The sequence below is a fragment of the Papilio xuthus genome, unplaced genomic scaffold (genome assembly GCF_000836235.2).
Source record: "Papilio xuthus unplaced genomic scaffold, Pxut_1.1 DF826938.1, whole genome shotgun sequence".
NCBI classification, from domain to species: domain Eukaryota; kingdom Metazoa; phylum Arthropoda; class Insecta; order Lepidoptera; family Papilionidae; genus Papilio; species Papilio xuthus.
This window is the reverse complement of record NW_013531711.1, coordinates 3535811-3553911: the sequence shown is the minus strand read 5'-3', so window position 1 is coordinate 3553911 and position 18101 is coordinate 3535811. Positions and strand designations below refer to the sequence as shown.

At 32.8% G+C, this 18101-nt stretch overlaps 3 protein-coding genes across 3 annotated transcripts in view; 2 read left to right on the top strand and 1 right to left on the bottom strand.

Annotated features, from left to right (window-relative positions):
• The window catches only part of mbt (serine/threonine-protein kinase PAK mbt), a 7141-nt gene extending 3190 nt beyond the window's left edge, over nucleotides 1–3951 (top strand). The window contains exons 5-8 of the mRNA XM_013317295.1: nucleotides 4–150; nucleotides 771–893; nucleotides 1165–1329; nucleotides 1404–3951. Of these exons, the coding sequence (XP_013172749.1) occupies nucleotides 4–150; nucleotides 771–893; nucleotides 1165–1329; nucleotides 1404–1628 (660 nt within the window). The 3' untranslated portion in view covers nucleotides 1629–3951. The remainder of the gene's footprint in view (nucleotides 1–3; nucleotides 151–770; nucleotides 894–1164; nucleotides 1330–1403) is intronic.
• Nucleotides 3952–4215: 264 nt separating this feature from the next.
• Nucleotides 4216–7419, bottom strand: Rpt3 (26S proteasome regulatory subunit Rpt3). Its single transcript, NM_001311804.1, is given in 10 exon segments — nucleotides 4216–4362; nucleotides 4575–4733; nucleotides 4824–4918; nucleotides 5036–5132; nucleotides 5286–5433; nucleotides 5722–5925; nucleotides 6517–6678; nucleotides 6946–7117; nucleotides 7229–7321; nucleotides 7395–7419. Coding segments are annotated over 8 exon segments (1110 nt in total). The 5' UTR covers nucleotides 7106–7117; nucleotides 7229–7321; nucleotides 7395–7419; the 3' UTR covers nucleotides 4216–4277.
• A 1091-nt stretch (nucleotides 7420–8510) lies between these two features.
• Nucleotides 8511–13665, top strand: LOC106121581 (transmembrane protease serine 9-like). Its single transcript, XM_013317294.1, has 10 exons — nucleotides 8511–8751; nucleotides 9109–9382; nucleotides 9627–9725; nucleotides 10028–10221; nucleotides 10498–10598; nucleotides 11643–11880; nucleotides 12107–12380; nucleotides 12585–12683; nucleotides 12945–13138; nucleotides 13561–13665. Exons 1-10 carry the CDS (start codon nucleotides 8542–8544, stop codon nucleotides 13663–13665), a joined length of 1788 nt encoding a protein of 595 aa, XP_013172748.1. The 5' UTR covers nucleotides 8511–8541.
• The last annotated feature ends 4436 nt before the right edge of the window (nucleotides 13666–18101 follow it).

Sequence of the window (18101 nt, the reverse complement as noted above, 5' to 3'; positions counted from 1 at the left end):
AATATAGTGGAGATGCACGCTTCGTACTTAGTAGGCGATGAGTTGTGGGTAGTTATGGAATACATGGCCGGTGGGTCTCTCACAGACATCGTGACCCGCTCCAGAATGGACCCGGAGCAGATTGCAACAGTCTGCAAACAGTGCCTCAAGGTAACTCTATTCGTACAATGTAGGTCACCTGTTATCTATGTTGAAAGTTAAACATGTTTCGTAACATGAATCTTTTTGAAAAGATTCGCATTTATAATTCTGGAACTGTATAACTGAAAATGGGGTGGTGAAAATATTTTTTCTCAACGTGCATTATTCACGAAATATAATGTGATAATATTATATAATATTAGCACGAATAATAAAGTTATTAACACATATGTAAACTTTTCGATGTAACAACGTCAAAAAAATTATAGAAATTACATTAATTTTTGCTAATTTTCAAAAAAACTTTTAAGACATAATTACTAATAGTAGTAAATGATAGATATTATTGCGAACAAAAAACTTTAAAAACGTGGTTTTATTTTATTCGAAATAAATTATGTACCTAGCGAATAATGTTTTATAGGAATACTAGCAGTCGCCTGCGACTCCGTTCTCGTGTTTGACTAAAAAATAAAAAAAAGCTTAGGGGTGGCCGATTCTCAGACTCAATATGCTCACAAAATTTCATGAGAATCGATCAAGCCGTTTCGGAGGAGTATGGGAACGAAAATTGTGACACGAGAATTTTATATACAAGATAATGATAAAAATTTAATATTATTTTTCAGGCGTTGGCATTTCTCCACGGCCAAGGTGTTATACACAGAGACATTAAATCTGATTCAATACTACTGACAGCAGATGGTCGAGTCAAATTATCTGATTTCGGATTCTGTGCTCAAGTTTCACAAGTAAGTGTTACTTAGTTATCTTTATATCTTATATATTTTATTAGGGTATTAATTATTATTCCTTAGTTAGCTTTAAAATTCAATATTGATCATCTTAATTATGACTCGATTTGGAATTGATCCAGTAAATTTTCTCCATGTTGGTGCACACAATATTAGTGTGGACAAAAAAACAAGTTTGGTAACATGTCTGTAAAGAAGAAGAAATCACTTGCCTAGGTCATCTTTTGCTTGGATTTATGAATCTTAATCAAACAAAAATTATTTCTAGGAGTTGCCAAAACGGAAGTCTTTAGTGGGAACACCATATTGGATGTCTCCAGAAGTTATATCAAGACTTCCATATGGTCCAGAAGTTGATGTCTGGTCACTGGGGATAATGCTCATCGAGATGGTCGATGGAGAGCCACCATTCTTTAATGAACCTCCATTACAGGTGAGTTTCATAAATGAAGAATTAAGAAATGTAAAGTCAACATTTGAGGTTATAAACTTGATAAACTCGATCAGGCGATGCGTCGTATCCGCGACATGCCCCCGCCGCGGCCGCGTGGTGCGGCTCGCTGTCCGCCCGACCTGCTGCAGCTGGTGGAGTGCGCGCTGGTGCGGGACCCCGCGCAGCGCCAGTCCGCGGCCAGGCTGCTGCATCACCCCTTCCTGCGGCGAGCCGGCCCGCCCGCCCTGCTCGTCCCTCTCATGCCACCTCACCACCAGACGGCGACACCCCACCAGTAACAGTAACAAGTAAAATTATAATATTACACAGATTAAATAGGTATTTGATAATGAAAATTATTTGGTATGAACAATGTATTCACCCACTGGCATGTCATCATATTGGTACAGTATGTATCATTGCTTTGTCAACTGCAATACTCGAATTCAGTGTTCTTACATATCCTTCATTGGTAGAAAGTTAGTTAAAAACATCAACAATCCCAACTATTACTTGAAACACTTCGGAGAATGAAAATCAAATTTGCACTACAAAATTTGTCAATTTATAAGGTTTTTTTATCGTGAGATAAATCGTATTTCATACTAATATTAACTTCATTACTAAAATAGATTATTAAAACAAGTTACATACAATGTCATACACATTTATTACTGAAACGGCTTTAAGTCCATTGGCATTATTAGGAATGTAAAATTGCTACTTCAGTGTATGTAAGGTCAAATGGAAAAAAAAACAACAGAATTTTTACTACTTACATGTACTTACCAAGAAAACTTATTATTCCATACAAATTACACAAACACTTTCATACATTCCTCTAATTTCACTATTTTATGTATTAATATTTAGTATGTTTATTGTTATTGAAGATATTGTCGTGTTTTTTATTGCCATAAAATTGTTATTTATCTAGTAGTTTAAATGTAACTTATGCCTTAAATAGTTTAGAATAAGACAATTAACAGTGATAGATAACATTTGGTTCAAATATTTTCACCCCGTCCACAGTTTGTTAAAATGTTATAATGTACAAGTTATATTTATGTACTTAAATTGTTAATTAAATTAATAAAAAGTTGAATGATACATTTATATACAAATAAAAATAAAATCTTGCCTTAACCATGACAGCTTTGAAAATGCGAATATGTTAGAAAATAGATTTGATATTTACAGCGATTTTAATTACAGTATCATACTAAGTTTTTAATGTTGAGTGTATATGACAAAATGCTCGAACCTTTTTTTTTATTTTATAGTTTTTGTTATAAAAATTTCAGAACAATTTTGCTGTATTCAACAATTAGATATCATAAATAATTCTATGCTATTTTTAATGTCACTCGGATGAAAATCAATTATCTTGAAAAAAAAATTATGGGTAATAAAGAAGGGAGAAAAAATAGGCTTAATTAAAATTAACATATCATTGTATAGTTTTACATATTGTATCTTTTAAAATTATCATTATGTTTAAGCCAACTAATTCCGATATATACAGCTTTAATAATTTATGTACAAAATTTGATATGTTTGGCACATAAGAGTAGGACAAAAAAAAGAAAAGAAATCAGGATTTTTTTTAATTTTGTTAAACAGCAAATTAATGGCTATGATTTTATCTCTTATAATGTCTGGTTTAAAAAAAAAACAATTTGTCTTTAAAATAATAGTGCCAGGATAAGTGCCTAAACATTAAAATCAGTATTAAATTTTTTAATCATGTACTAATTTAGAGTGCCCTATTGCATTTCTTCAATGTTTTAAATCGTAATATTGCTATACTTAGAATAAAGGTTTTCCATTTTAAACATTGTAGATAGCTTTTTACATCATCTGCCTTGTTTCACATTCCAAAAATTAATTTCATTATTTAATTTATATATAAATTATTTTTAATAAGACAAAATCAACTTTACATTTTTATTGTCACAAATATTTTTTTAATTCTTTTTTCGACTTGAAATTATAATGGAATATTGTTTACAATACAGAAACGCTAGTTTTTAGGAAGCTTATGTATACATTAACTTTACTATTTACTTAAGGGTTGTTTTATATTCGCCTTATATATCATTCTAATGAGCCGTATTATATGTAAGTGTTGGTAATCAATTAATTGCAACTTTTAGATATTAAAATTTTATGGTACGTAATTTATAACTATATTTAATGTACTGAAATAAACAAATCTTAAATTAAATTACTTACCAATATTTAAACTTTAATCTATCAAATATTATACCAAATTATGAAGTGTATACTGTATTTGAGCTTTCATTGTTAAAAGGTATCTTTGCAATTTGGTAAGGTAATATTTTGATGCGGACTCCATTGGTGTAGTTTTCCCCAGTGATTTCTAAGGCAGCTATATCATGTGTGAATAAAAACTTTAATTAAGTGCCTTAAATTGTTATATAACATGTTGGTACTGTTTACTTGTTCAATGTTGCATAGTATCATCACATATGGATTCACGTTTAATTGCGTCTTATCAATGTAATTTATTTGTATCAGTTTTCTTAAGGTTGTATGCCAAATATATTGTAATGAAATCACATTGTTAATAAGAAACTGTTATGATATATAGATTTGGAAATATTTTACGTTTTATTTCAGCGAGAACCATGTAACCTTTTTGGAGATACCCTCATCAACCATCCATCCATCTAAACATTCACATTTATATTAGTAAGATTAGAAAAATGTTTGTTATGTTGATGACAAGCAAAGAGCGTAAACTTCTCAAAATAACTTTTCCACGACTTTTGTACAAACACAAATAATATGATATATAAAGTTGAAATTAGAACATAAACTCATAATTTATATTACAATAAAAATAAAACAAAGAAATATACGAATGACAGTTTATTTCCAATTAAAATAAAACAATAATTATATATGGAGAATCATTAAAGTTCTTATTTGTAAAATTCGTATTCACTCTCATCCTTCTTGATATTGTTCTTGTATCCTTTTTCGAAATCTTTAGGCAGTACGATGTACCTAAAAAGTAAATTTAAATGAAAAAAATGTCTAAAGATATTTTAAAGTTGTTTTTCTTAGTATTTTTATGTCAATGATTACTGCAATAAAAACGCGGGAACGGAAAACAATGTGTCGGCCATTTTGGATTTATTCGTAGTGTTCTGTACTCCATTAAAGTTTTTTTTATTGCGGCGGCCATCTTGGATTGTCAAGCGAACAAAATATAATACCTGTTCTCTCTGACGGCGTGCATGCCGGCTTCCTGGCAGATAGCGTTGATGTCGGCACCCGACACGCGGTCCGGCCGCGCCACAAACTCTTCCAGATCCACCTCCTCCGACAGGTTCATCTTCGCCGTGATAGTTGAGAAGATCAGACGCTTCTGACGCCTGCCATAAATAATTACAAGTTATATATCTCTGTGTTTCAGGATTTTAAATAAAACTAAATTTTAGTTACATCTGTATGCTAAATCTGACCTGTCAGGTAGAGGGAATTCTATCTTCCTGTCAAGGCGGCCGGGCCGCAGCAGCGCGGGATCCAATGTGTCGGCACGATTTGTAGCCATTATTACCTGAAATCATACAATTTTACCTATACCCAATTTCTGAACAACAAATTTCAAAAAAATACTTAAATCTGTCAAAAGACAAAACTGCATATCCTTTAGGTCTATACTGTCTGCACTTACTTTGACATTAGTGGTCTGATCAAAGCCATCCATTTGATTGAGAAGCTCCAATAGAATTCTCTGCACTTCTCTGTCAGCTCCGGTTTGAGCATCAAAACTGGAAGACAGAGAAAAATACATGTTGATCAAAGAAAAGTTTAGAAACAACTTCACCATAAAAATTATTATATTTATAACCAATTACCAACAAATATAGTTAATTCAGTCGGGTAAAAAGTAAAAGGTTTAAATTTTAATTCTTATAACATACCGTTTTGTAGCAATAGCATCAATTTCATCAATAAAAATAATAGCAGGGCTGTTCTCTTTAGCAAGACGGAACACGTCTCGCACCATACGTGGACCTTCACCTAAGTACTTTTGCACAAACTCAGAACCAACAACACGAATGAATGCAGCTGAAAATAGAAAAAAATTAAATAAATTAGAAAGTCAACAAAAAATCAAGGTATTAACTTTGAGTTATATATACAGTCAAACTTGGGTTAGCATGAGTAAGGGAATGCAATTTCTCGTTTATAGCTGTTTCTAACTGAACTGGAGGTTGTCTGTCACGACTAAACAGTGACTAACTTATAGAGCTTTCAGGTCTAACTGTATCTAAACTTCAGTGGGTAAACATATTTCAATACATGAATAAGACACCAAATTACAATTAAGCTTCCTAAAAATTAATGTTGACTAACCTGTAGTATGATGCGCAACAGCTTTAGCCAACATAGTCTTGCCACAACCAGGAGGTCCGTACATCAGCACACCTCTTGGAGGCTCAATACCAATCTGCCTATACAACTCAACATGAGTCAGGGGCAATTCTACTGCTTCTCTTATCTCTTGCTTCTGTGTATCCATACCACCAATATCTGAGTATTGCACATCCGGTTTTTCATCTGAAATTAAATTTGAATACTTAGAAACTATCTTTTTAATAAAAACGGGAAATGGGCACTGCATAGCCCGGAAATGACTTTGGAGCATAAGATATTTGAAGTGCACTATAAGTAATAATTGACTAAATATTTGATTTATTAATGTTAAAAAAGGAAATAACATTCTAGTTTATTGTATCCAGCAGAAATTTACAATAAAAAATGCCATAGTTTCCTTAATTGTTATTTTCAACAAAAAAATAATATCTGTGTACCATAGAAATTACATATCTTTATATATATTATATTATTTATAATTCTTCTGTGAGTGTGTATGTCACTGAACTTCTATCAAACGACTGGACCGATTTTGATGAAATTTTTTGTGTGTGTTCAAGGGGATCTGGGAATGGTTTAGATTCACAATTTTCATCAAATATTAACTTCATATTAATTTATTCAAATTAAAGATGTGTAGACAGGACAACAACTGTCGGGTCCGCTAGTTTGCAATAAAACCTATTCTAAAGTACTAACATAATCAAATTTTGTTATGTTACACACTAAAATAAAAACTCGATTATATGAGACAATGCAATTATCATGTCTTACCTGCTTGCAGCATGGATATAGAGCTGTCAGCCTCTGGTGGTAAAACATCTACAAGAGCATTTGAGTGCTTATGCAGGGCCACAGACGCTGATGGTTTAAGCAGCTCACGGTCAATTGTAGACAAGATTCGCACATAGTAATTGGAACCAGTTGTACTTCCAACTGTAAAATAAAAACATTATTTAGCACACAGATTATCAAGTATCAGTTATTTAGTTATTAATATTTTTTTACTATATACTTCTTATACTACACTAATTAAAGATAACAGCTATACTCATATGCATTTTGGTCTAGGTACTGAGTAATTTTTGATGTGATCTTTAATTACTGTAGTGTAAAATAAAATATTATTTTTATTACTCGGTTAGGATAGTTCACAACACAACTCACACCCTAAGTTAAAATAAGCAATTTATTTAATAATACCTATGCCAGTATTTTGATCAACAGCTTCAAGAAACTGTCCAATGACCAAGGGGACTGATTGGATCCGTTTAACTTCCTCTTGAGCATGTAGGTACTCTTTCTTGAGATTTCTTTGTTCATCTTTTATGTATTCTTCTTGGACTTCTAAAAATTCTAACATCCGCTGCAATTTCTGCAAATATAGAACATTGTTTGAAACAGGAACTTGATATTTTTTTTTTAGAGAAATGACAAAGACAAAAGCACAATGAATATATAAAATTAATAGAACTTTGAAAATTACCTTGTATTTTGTGTATAGATCTTCTGATTCCAATTCATCGAAAGTTTGGGGTCCAGCGAAAGATAATCCTTTTGTGTCGGTCACTTGGTCATCCTAAAATTACAAAAAGGTTAATAATTATTGTCGAAAACAATACGTAAAATTTATTAAAATGTTTATGAATTACCTTTTCAGGCAAAATTATACCAATTTCTTCCATTTTAGAAAATATTTAGTCACCGTGTTATTTGACTTTATTAAAACCACAAGCACAGCACAGATTATAATAATTGATGAATCAAATGCTGTCAGCTGTCAAACTGTTTTAATTTACGCCGTCATGCTCGTTTCTTTTCACGCATTCAATAAAACTTAACTTTCATATCGCAATAGCAATAATATTCACAATATTAATTTTATTTCAATGCATCATTTTACTATTAGAAAATTATCGGGAGTCCGAATTGACTTTACCAAGAGCCATTTTTTCACAATTCTGATCTGCCAGCGGAGGCATACGGGCTGTGGCAAAATTAGGATGGAATTATTTTTCAATTTATTTTCAATATCGTTTTGATATTAGCGTTTTAGAGTCGTTGACTTTATTATAAAAGTGTAGTTTAACAAACAAAAACCAAGGTTTCAATATGAATAAAATCTATGTGAGACTAATCGAGGCATTTAATTATATAGGTATTATATACCTATAGCTGTCCTGTTCGCCTAATAGCAAAGAAAATTAATGTCTCCATATAATTAAGGGGTGAAAAGTACCCTTATTCTAAAATATCTCTATTCCTACTGCTTTGTAACTATTTTAAACCGTCATTTTTTTTAAAAGCTAAATCTTACTTTCCATTAATAGAAATATCTCTTGTTAAGTGGGAATTAAAAAATCTAAATTTAATCAACCTTACTAGTGTGTGAGTACAAAGTATGATCTATTGCTAGTATTATCGAGATATTTACTTGATTTATCAAATGTTGTTGCAAACGAGACATGTAACACGTCTGAATATTATCAAAGAGTACATCTAATCAATAAAATATTTGATAAGGACAAGAATTCGTAAACAAGTGCTATTTTAAAATAGTCTTTAAATCTTCGCCAATAACATAAAGTTAACGTCATATATTTAATCAAGGTATAATAACGTATAATATTGTGTATTTGTATTTACGTAGCTATCCTAAATAACGAAATTGATTTCGCAATCACAGTAATTTATCAGTTATTTTATCGTTATAGTTTATTGCCATCTGATTTAATGTTGATCTAGATAAATATAGCTTATATAAATGCTATTGAACTAATGAGTGTGTAAACTTGCACTATGAAGGTGTTAGTAATTTTTGCTGTGCTCGCGGTAGCAGCCAATGCGAAATCTATTAACCCTTTAGTACCTGACAATCACTCGGCTTACGGGTATTTGCAAGATGTTGGTGTCCCAGAAGCTGAAAGAATACAAAAGGCAGAAGAAGCATATCTGAGGGGAAGAATTACTGGAGGAGTTCCCGCTGCTCTTGGTCAAATTCCTTATCAGGTTTAATAAACTTTTTCATTCAATATTTTACCTTAGCGGAGTATGTTACGAATAGAGATCGATGGTATAGATTTAAACATTGAATTGGCTTAATAGCCCTTTTGGTATAAGAAATGACTGCCTAGCTGCACTGACCGTTGATTTCAGAGACCAAAATCGCTGTTTTAAACATACCAATTGTTATCTCCGCTCTATTAAAGATGATGACAGTTATGACGATATGTTTTGGTCTTAGAAATCAACTCTTAGTAATGTTATGGTTACTTGAACAGTAGCTGAATTTTATAGCTACATTCATCGGTTTCTATAATTAAAAAATAAAATGTAGAAGACCATAAACATGATCGTTCGTTACAGGCTGGCTTGATCACTGATATAATTGGCATCACCGGTCGTGGAGTATGTGGTGGTACGCTTATATCTCCAGACAGAGTGTTGACTGCCGCCCATTGTTGGTACGATGGTAGACATCAGGCGTGGAGGGTGACAGTGGTTCTTGGCTCTGTGCTGTTGTTCTCTGGTGGGAATAGGCAACAGACCAGCGTTGTTGCCATGCACCCCAACTGGGTTCCGTTCCTAGTCAGAAATGATATCGGTGTCATCTATCTGCATTCACCAGTAGCGCAATCAGGTAGGACAATTTTTGCACTTGCAGAAATTTTGAGCGTACCTAGTCAATTTTTTCCTGTTCCACTCTCGTGTTCTCTTTGAAAAAAAACAGAGACAACATGATTTTTATTTGTTTTATGTGTGTTAGTATCATGTTCGGATAGAAGAAAGCTGTATTTAACTCCCAAATGGATTTTCTAAATCATTTTGATTAAAAACTGAATGATAAAAACGCTACCTACGTTAAAGTACAATTTTTTTGACAGCTACAAGTGCTCCTATTGCGCTGCCAAGTGATGCTGAAACCGAAAATACTTTTGCCGGATACCGCGCTATTGCTTCAGGCTTCGGTGCTACTAGCACAGGTAATGAATATTCTGCTTGATTTTATGGTTTATACATCTTTTAATTTAGATTTGGTTAATTTTTATTTGTACAACAATTCGATTCTGTACACATACAATATTTTTTTTTATTTATGAGGGAAATGTTCATTCGCCTGATCTTTCTTTATGCTTTCGCTAAAACAGATTTTGTCCTCTTAATTGGTCTTAGCTTGCCCTCAGATAATTTTGAGGACTTTTCGCCTTTCATATATCCTTTAGACTTACAATTTTTTATTCAGGCATACTTCGCAAACAAGTTTTTAAAGTTAATTTATTTACAGGTGCTAATATTACCACCAACCAGTACCTGAGTCAAGTGAATTTGAACGTGATATCAAACAATGTGTGCAACATTGCGTTCCCATCAGTTATCCAAGCGTCGAATCTGTGTACTAGTGGTCTTGGCGGTGTGGGTGTTTGCGGCGGTGATTCAGGTGGCCCATTGGTTACCACCTACAATGGCAGACAAATTGTGGTATGTAGAAATGTTATTATAATAAGAGTTGGAATGAATTATATGACAATAGAGGGGAGGGGGGATTGTGTTTCAAATCATTGTCGGAAAAACTATTTTATTATATGGTTACAGAGATATGAAGTTAATGCATACAATTTTAGAAATGATACCCTTACATCACGACACGATGATTTTTCTAGATAGAACTTATATTCTTATCGATTTGGATTAGGCAGTTGGTTAATTGGCTTTATGTTAAATGCAATTTTTCTAAACCAAACAATGTATTTACAGATTGGAGTGACTTCCTTCGGTATTCGTTTCGGCTGTGACATCGGATATCCGTCAGCATTCGCTAGAGTTACTTCATTCCTGGACTTCATAAGATCGAATTTGTAAATAAACATTCTTATCCAATGTAATATTTATACAATCAAAATAATAAAAATGTAACAATCTCATTTCTTTTTTATTTAATTCGACATGTAAACTATCTGAGCAGAGATTCAAAGATATGTGTGAAGTCAACCAATCCTCACTGGGCCAGCGTGGTTGAATATGGCCTAGTCACCCCTAACATAGAGTATGCTTCGAGCCCCTCAGTTGAGACGTATAGTGAGCTGATGATGATGATATGTGAAATAATTTAAAACCATTTAATTAGTTCACATGAGAACAAAGACCGACACTTAATGGTCATTAAAAAAATCGGTGGCAAGAGAAAACGGAATAATGATTAAAGGGAATATAATGATGAAAAGGTCGTGTCTTCAGAAACCATCCACTTAAAACTTTTGGTATGGCTATCAAACTAACAATTATTGTATGCCGCTATTGCAAACATTGTTTATGCCATTCATGATTGTAATTAACCAAAATTATCATCTAATCCATCAAACTATTAATAATCTTCATTATAATACTTATCTTATAGATTTAATGGTAATTAACATTTCATAGATTGCAAAACAATGTTTATCCGGTTATAGATTTTCTGGTAATAGGGAATAAAATTCAACTATCTGTATCATATGATATTTTTTTTAAATATCAAATTAAGGTGTCTTAATAAAATCGATTAAAAAGTGTAAACCTGGTTGGTTATACGTATCTTGTAGTTAGAATGAGGGTTTTATAAGTCATTGAGCTTTCCTTCAGGATGTAAGCATTTCCAAAAATGCTATAAAAATCAGGCTTTAGCTTGGCGCTAAAAGTTCAGACCTACGTAGTCTGTGTTGATCTTCGTTGAAAGTAATAGTGATTCGCTATTTTTTTATTATTTATTTTCTTATTACGTACTTTAATCTTCCTTTACTCTTATTATTAAATTATTATCATCTGTAGTATCAAATTATTATCATAGCTTATTTAAAATTTAATACTTTTATCTAAATTTGATTGCTGGATGATGGATATAAAAGAATTTTTGATTTTCAATAATCGGAGTACGTATTCTGTTATTTCAAAATGAAGTTACTTCTGGCTCTTGTGGCAACTGTTGCCTTGGCTAACGCGAGGTTCATCGAGCCAGAGGTTCCTGAATACAACACCGCGTATGGGTACATGCAGAACTATGGTATCCCTCTGGCGCAGGCCATCTACAAAGCTGAACTTGAAAACAACGAGCCTAGAATTATCGGAGGATCTGCGGCTAGATTGGGACAATTCCCGTACCAGGTTTGTTTTCACTATTCACTCTTTGTGCCTTAAACGTAATAAATAAATGAGTTGATATTTCATTCAATAAAGTCTTGGGATTTGTTGACCATTTGATAAAGACAATTTCGGATAGTTAACTTATGTATTAGCCTTAAATATTATAATTTCATCATCATAAAATAAGTTTGGCGTCTATTGTATAGATTTAAAAAACTTTACACTAATAAAAACCGATTTTCCACAGGCTGGTCTGATCTCTGACATCGTAGGCACCAGTAACCGTGGTGTCTGCGGCGGTTCTTTGGTGACCACTTCCAGGGTGGTGACTGCTGCTCACTGCTGGTTTGACGGCCGCAACCAGGGCTGGAGGTTCACTGTAGTATTGGGCTCCATCACTCTCTTCAGCGGTGGCACCAGGCTGGAAACCACCAACGTTGTTATGCACAATAACTGGAACCCGAGCACCGCCCGTAATGATGTCGCTGTAATTCGCCTAAACAGCGCTGTATCCACATCTGGTATGCTCTTTTACTTTAAACTACGCTTCATTCCTCACTTAAAAAGGTTACCTGACAAGACTTGATACTGATTTGAAGAAGCGTTTTAATAAAATTATTTGATTTCAAAAAAAAATTAGTGCTTCTGGAACGAACAACTATAATATTATAGTACAGTTGGAAGGTTTTTAGGGAGTCCCTTTATTGAAATTTATTTTTTTACAGCCAACATTGCAACAATAGCTCTGCCGACTGGCTCTCAATTGAACGAGAACTTTGCGGGTAACACTGCTACGGCATCTGGCTTCGGTCTTACCAGGCAAAGTAAGTGCGAATTTCCCTAAATGTATAAATATAATATGGATTTATCACCAGAAAAGGGACATTCACTAATAGACAAAGGTGCCACACATTTTTTTCTTTCTTTCGTACAATGGATTCTTACAATCTTATTCAAATCATAGGTTTACTGTGTAGAAGACTTATCAATGTTTAGATTTTTATATTCACATATATTTATTCCAAATTACCGATGCTTTTGATATCTTAAAGTTTTTGAAAAATATTGCTTTGCTTGTATTCCAGATGGCCAGATTACCACTAGTCAATTCTTAAGCTTCGTCAACCTGAATGTCATCACAAACAGCGTCTGCACTCTGGCGTTCCCACTGATCGTCCAGTCCACCAACATCTGTACCAGCGGCTCTGGTGGTAGAGGTGTTTGCGGTGGCGATTCTGGCGGACCCTTGACTGTTGTGAGGAACAACAGACCACTCTTGGTAAGTTTTTAAGTCTTTCTTGATTTTAGTAGAAGTATCGCTGAGATCGATAGATCTTGCTAAAATTATAAATGTGAAAGTTTCGATATATGGATGTTTGTTAGAAGGTATGTCCAAAATGGGCAAAAACGTTGTTTAAGCAACTCTTTTCTTGCAACAATTTTTAGAGTCGGTTCTGTGGTTTTCACGTTACCCAATATAATGAAATCTTTTGCTTCATAATTATTATCCAAGTATATAGATATTTAAACGGAATTCCGTATTTTCTTAAAGTACGAATTGTGCGTAACCATTATACCGTGAAACTTCGCCGCCAAAACACTTGGTGTGTCAGTTTTTTCAATGAGAATAAAGAGATGAGATTATATTAGTGTTTGGAACTGTAAATCGATAATTACAATGGTATAATTATTATTTTTCAGATCGGTATCACGTCGTTCGGCTCTGGTCTCGGCTGCGAGAGGAACCTGCCCTCCGCATACGCAAGAGTCACCTCCTTCGTGAATTTCATCAATCAGAACATTTAAATAAAATGTATGAGACATATCCTCAATAAACGACCAAAGTGTACAATAAAATAGAGTAAATAAACCTATTTTTAATAAGATATTATTGTTTCACTCTTCTCTCACCTTTCTTATAAAGATCTTGACAGACAGACAAAGTGATCCTATAAAGGTTCCGTTTCTTTTCTTTATGAGGTACGGAACTCTAAAAATCAACAAACTTTCGGGGTTGGGAATTTACTTTCTTGACTGTATAAAAGAACAAACAATTTGTCGTTGAAACAAATCGTCTATAGTCCATATAAATTAAAATGATCATTCAACAATTTCGATCACGTATCGAATTAGTGTGATAAAGTTCATTAAAAAGATAAAGTGCAATAAATTAGTATTGGGTTTTCCCATCCGTGCATACAAACAGGGAAGCATAACATTTCGTAATATAAGGAAATTATAAAAATGGTAATCCATTTTTGACTCGAATATATCAAAGAGAAAAAAAAGATTTTTTAATCAAGTATCCCAACAGTTGTCGGCTTCACTTAGACGGAAGAAACTTCAACCGTTCCAAAAGTTATTACAATAATTGCATATTCAGATGCGTTTTAATATAATTTTAATGAAATAAAACAAAAGCTTGTGTCGTATTATGTAAAATCCCATATAAACATAAAATTAAAAATTGTCAGTGTTGCTATGCAGCAAATTCGGCAACAAAAATTTGTGATACCTCCTTTTTGTTTTATGACCACATTTTGGTCGTCTTACCGTGGGTTTCTTAGACCAAAATTATACATATATTATATATCAACTATTAAGACTATTCATCAGATTCTTTGTTAGTTTATTATTCAAGTATTACATAATATATATCATCCCTGCCATTATCTTTGACAAAACAGAGATAAGAATAATGTTTTCAACTGGGATTTTGATCCCAAAAAGCCACAGTTAGTTTCTATTATAAAACCTTTTAGAAATACGTATTTGAGTATCTTTAGCGTTAAAATTTAAGTTCACAAAGTTTAGGTTATGTTTTATTATAACAGAATTACAATATCACAGACAACAATGTTATCCGGTTTCGTCTGTAAGACCATAAATCATTATTATCTTTTAATGCATTTTTATCTGATGTCCAATTATTATGATGTCGGCTTAGCTTTATCTAATCTATTAGTTCCATTTATTTTTATTCTGTTAGTAACAATAAGCACTCATATATAATGGATAAAATTATCACCTACGTGCTACAAAACACACAACAAAAGAATCAAAACGAGAGATTTTTTTCTCTATTATTTCTATCAGATTAAACTTTCTTTCCCTTTCCACCCCTTTTTTATGTAAAGGATGTGAAGTGAAGGAAAACTATTCTCTTTCTGTGCATCCTCTCCTCCGTCGATTAAAGGGAGGCAACGGAATTGCGGATGTCTATGGCAACGGTCGCTTCGCTCTTTCAGTGATTTTAGTTGGTATGATATAAAAAAAACATCGATTAATTCCTCTCTTATTCTGATGTCAGAAATCAATTTTCATTCTACTAGCAATTTATAGTTATATGTTGTGTGTTCAGTTTGTAAACTCCCGATATATGTTGACTTAGATACTTGTAGGTAGGGGTAAATGTAACATTGAATTTCCATCCGCTCCGATGTTGTTGTGTGGAACAAACAATAAGATTTGATTGGCTCCACCAACAGCATTCAGTGCCTCGTCTGCGACCGCACTACGTTCGTTAGCTGCAACTTTATTGAATATGAATAACGAAATTTTAGAAAATGTTACCTTGTTGTGGCCTAGAAAGTAAAATTCTAAAATTGTATACGAATATAATATTTGTATAAAACAGACTAACCTCAATTTAAAAATAGCGTTATAAAAATGCTTTGAGATCTAAAATATTTTTGTATCTAAATTTTATTTACGGATTGTATAATAATAATACGTTATGTATGCAGAGGCGATGTTTTCTATAAAAAACCCATTGCCTATTTGCTTAAAGTGTTTACCTATTATATAAATTGTTAAGTATATAGGTAATTTTCCTACATATACGTTTCATTTACCTTATATAATACTGATAGTGGTGCAGATAAGCCGTTGCAATCTACAGTAAATATGCAATTAAACGAACACGACGAGCGAATAATCAAGAATGCACAGAGGAGTGCATTGTCGTGTCGCGATGATTTTTTAAACAGCGACCAGTGTGAGGCTCCTCTTTTATACTGATTTTAAACTTCATATATATTTGTAACTATATTAGTTTGTAACGTATTTAAAAGTATTGTAATAAGCTATAAGCAACTGTGGTGCTGTGCAAAATAGTAACGTCTGAGCTCTTACTGATATGAAAGTCTAACTATGATGGATTTATACCGTCTAGATTAATGACATTCTCAAGAAGGGATTAAAAGCAACCGAAACCGATATGTATGCGTAGATATATGTACGTAGAAGAAATGTAAGAGTTATGTCAGGGCCGAACCAAATGGAGGTCTGTCTCTGCATACCCTCAAGCCTACGGGCGTTGGTTATGTTGTTAAAATATGATAAATTAAGGGCAGACAACAACTAGTGCAGTCAAATTTTAATAAACGAAGACCCAAACACTGACGGCGAAAAGACGACCAGAGACTCTTGACCCTAGTAGGAACCAAAAGACTTCGAGTCGAAGAGCGGTGTCAGCTACGAAGATTCTAATGTTTATAAGTACTAAGAGCTAAAAGCACTGAGGTGGCAACCCTAAGTGCACCTTCTACATATATTTGATACATATGAATAGAACAGATTATGATGCACGGGGCGATGCTACGAGTGTATCAATTCCGTCGCAGATTACCGACTCAATTATTCTCGCTGCGTCAATCACTCGCCGGGAAGGCAATCGATATACTGATGCCAATTTTGAGTGATCGTAGACCAAAATTGTTTTGAAAGGTCATAGTTGATCTGTTAAAATGTGCATATATAATATAACTTTATTTTTAAGTTTTCATTTCAGTGGTTAATGATCATCTTACGACTTATCGAGTTCATACAACCTTTGCTTGTAGGTAGGGAACTGTAAAGAAATCATAATTTTTAAAGGTAAGTAGTAATGTTTAAATAATTATTTAATAAATCCTATAATCCTGTTACTCTGCGTCTTTGTAAATACTGAATTAAAAAATTAGAAGTTCCCTATTAATTGCCTGAAAGATATTTTCATTTCTCGAATTATTTGATTTCACTTAAGTTAAAAGCCGCTTCAGATATTTTCTCTGTCGTAAAAAATATTTCTCTGGTCAAATTACACTTTTATTATTTGAATGAGCTTTTAACATAATTAATCGAAAACAAAGAAAATTAAGCACTTTGTAATTTAAAATTTACATTAAGTATTAGGCTTACTTTTATGGTTATAAACATAATTATTTATTTTTAAATTTTCATATACAAAATTACTTTTTAAGTTCTTTATAGTCTTATTAGGTGTCGCTCGCGACTCCGTCCGCGTGGAATTAAAAAAAACTATTCGTCGCAGCGTAATGTTATATAGTCTAAAGCCTTCCTCTATAAATAGACTATTCAACAAAAAAAAATTCAGTTTCTAAGAATAGTGCGTTTAAACAAACAAACTCTTCCGATTTATAATATTAGTATAGATGAATGTTTAATTAAAAAAAAAAAACAAGTTTAAATAAGGTCTGATAAGTGACTTGAATATAAAAGTGTCACTATCTGTAGACAGTTTAAGTAATGAACTAGATTAAAGGACGCTAAAACGCTTGTAATCTAATGGCCACGCCTTTTAACTCATTAAAGGGTTTAAAAACTCGTCTAAAGTGAAACAGTACGAGAGTAAACGTCATTAATGTTAAAATATTGTTTAGGGACGAGGCTCGGGACCGTCAGTGTGAAATTTTAATCACAGGTAAAGTATGCATTTAAAAGCCTAAAGCAACAACTTTACCTACTTAACTGGGAACTAAGGACTTGATGTATACAATGTAAATATAGCGCAGTTTCTAAATATTATTTTACTTTATCATCTCCATTATCATTAGTTTGTACCGTATAAATGTACGACGTCGATCGGTTAGGTTAATTATACTTTTAGTTTTATTTTGTTTATTTATTTGCACATTTACGTTGTGTTACATATGCTTCTTGATAATTGTAATTAAACTCGCAGTGATTTCTAAGTTCCTTATAAAAAAGCTTAATATAAAAGGGATACAATTTATTCCATGAACCGTCACGACCTGTGGATCGTTATCTGTGTCCATATCAAAATAAACTTAAAAAAAAAACATATGTATTTCGGACACGTGATTTATTTATGTTGGTAATAAATTATTTTTAAATTTTTGTTTCATTGTCTGTCTGTCTGTTCGCAAAGCCGCTTTTGTTCCTGTTGATCTTCGAAATAGTTGAGCCAATTTTCACAGGAAGGTAGTTAATGAATGCAG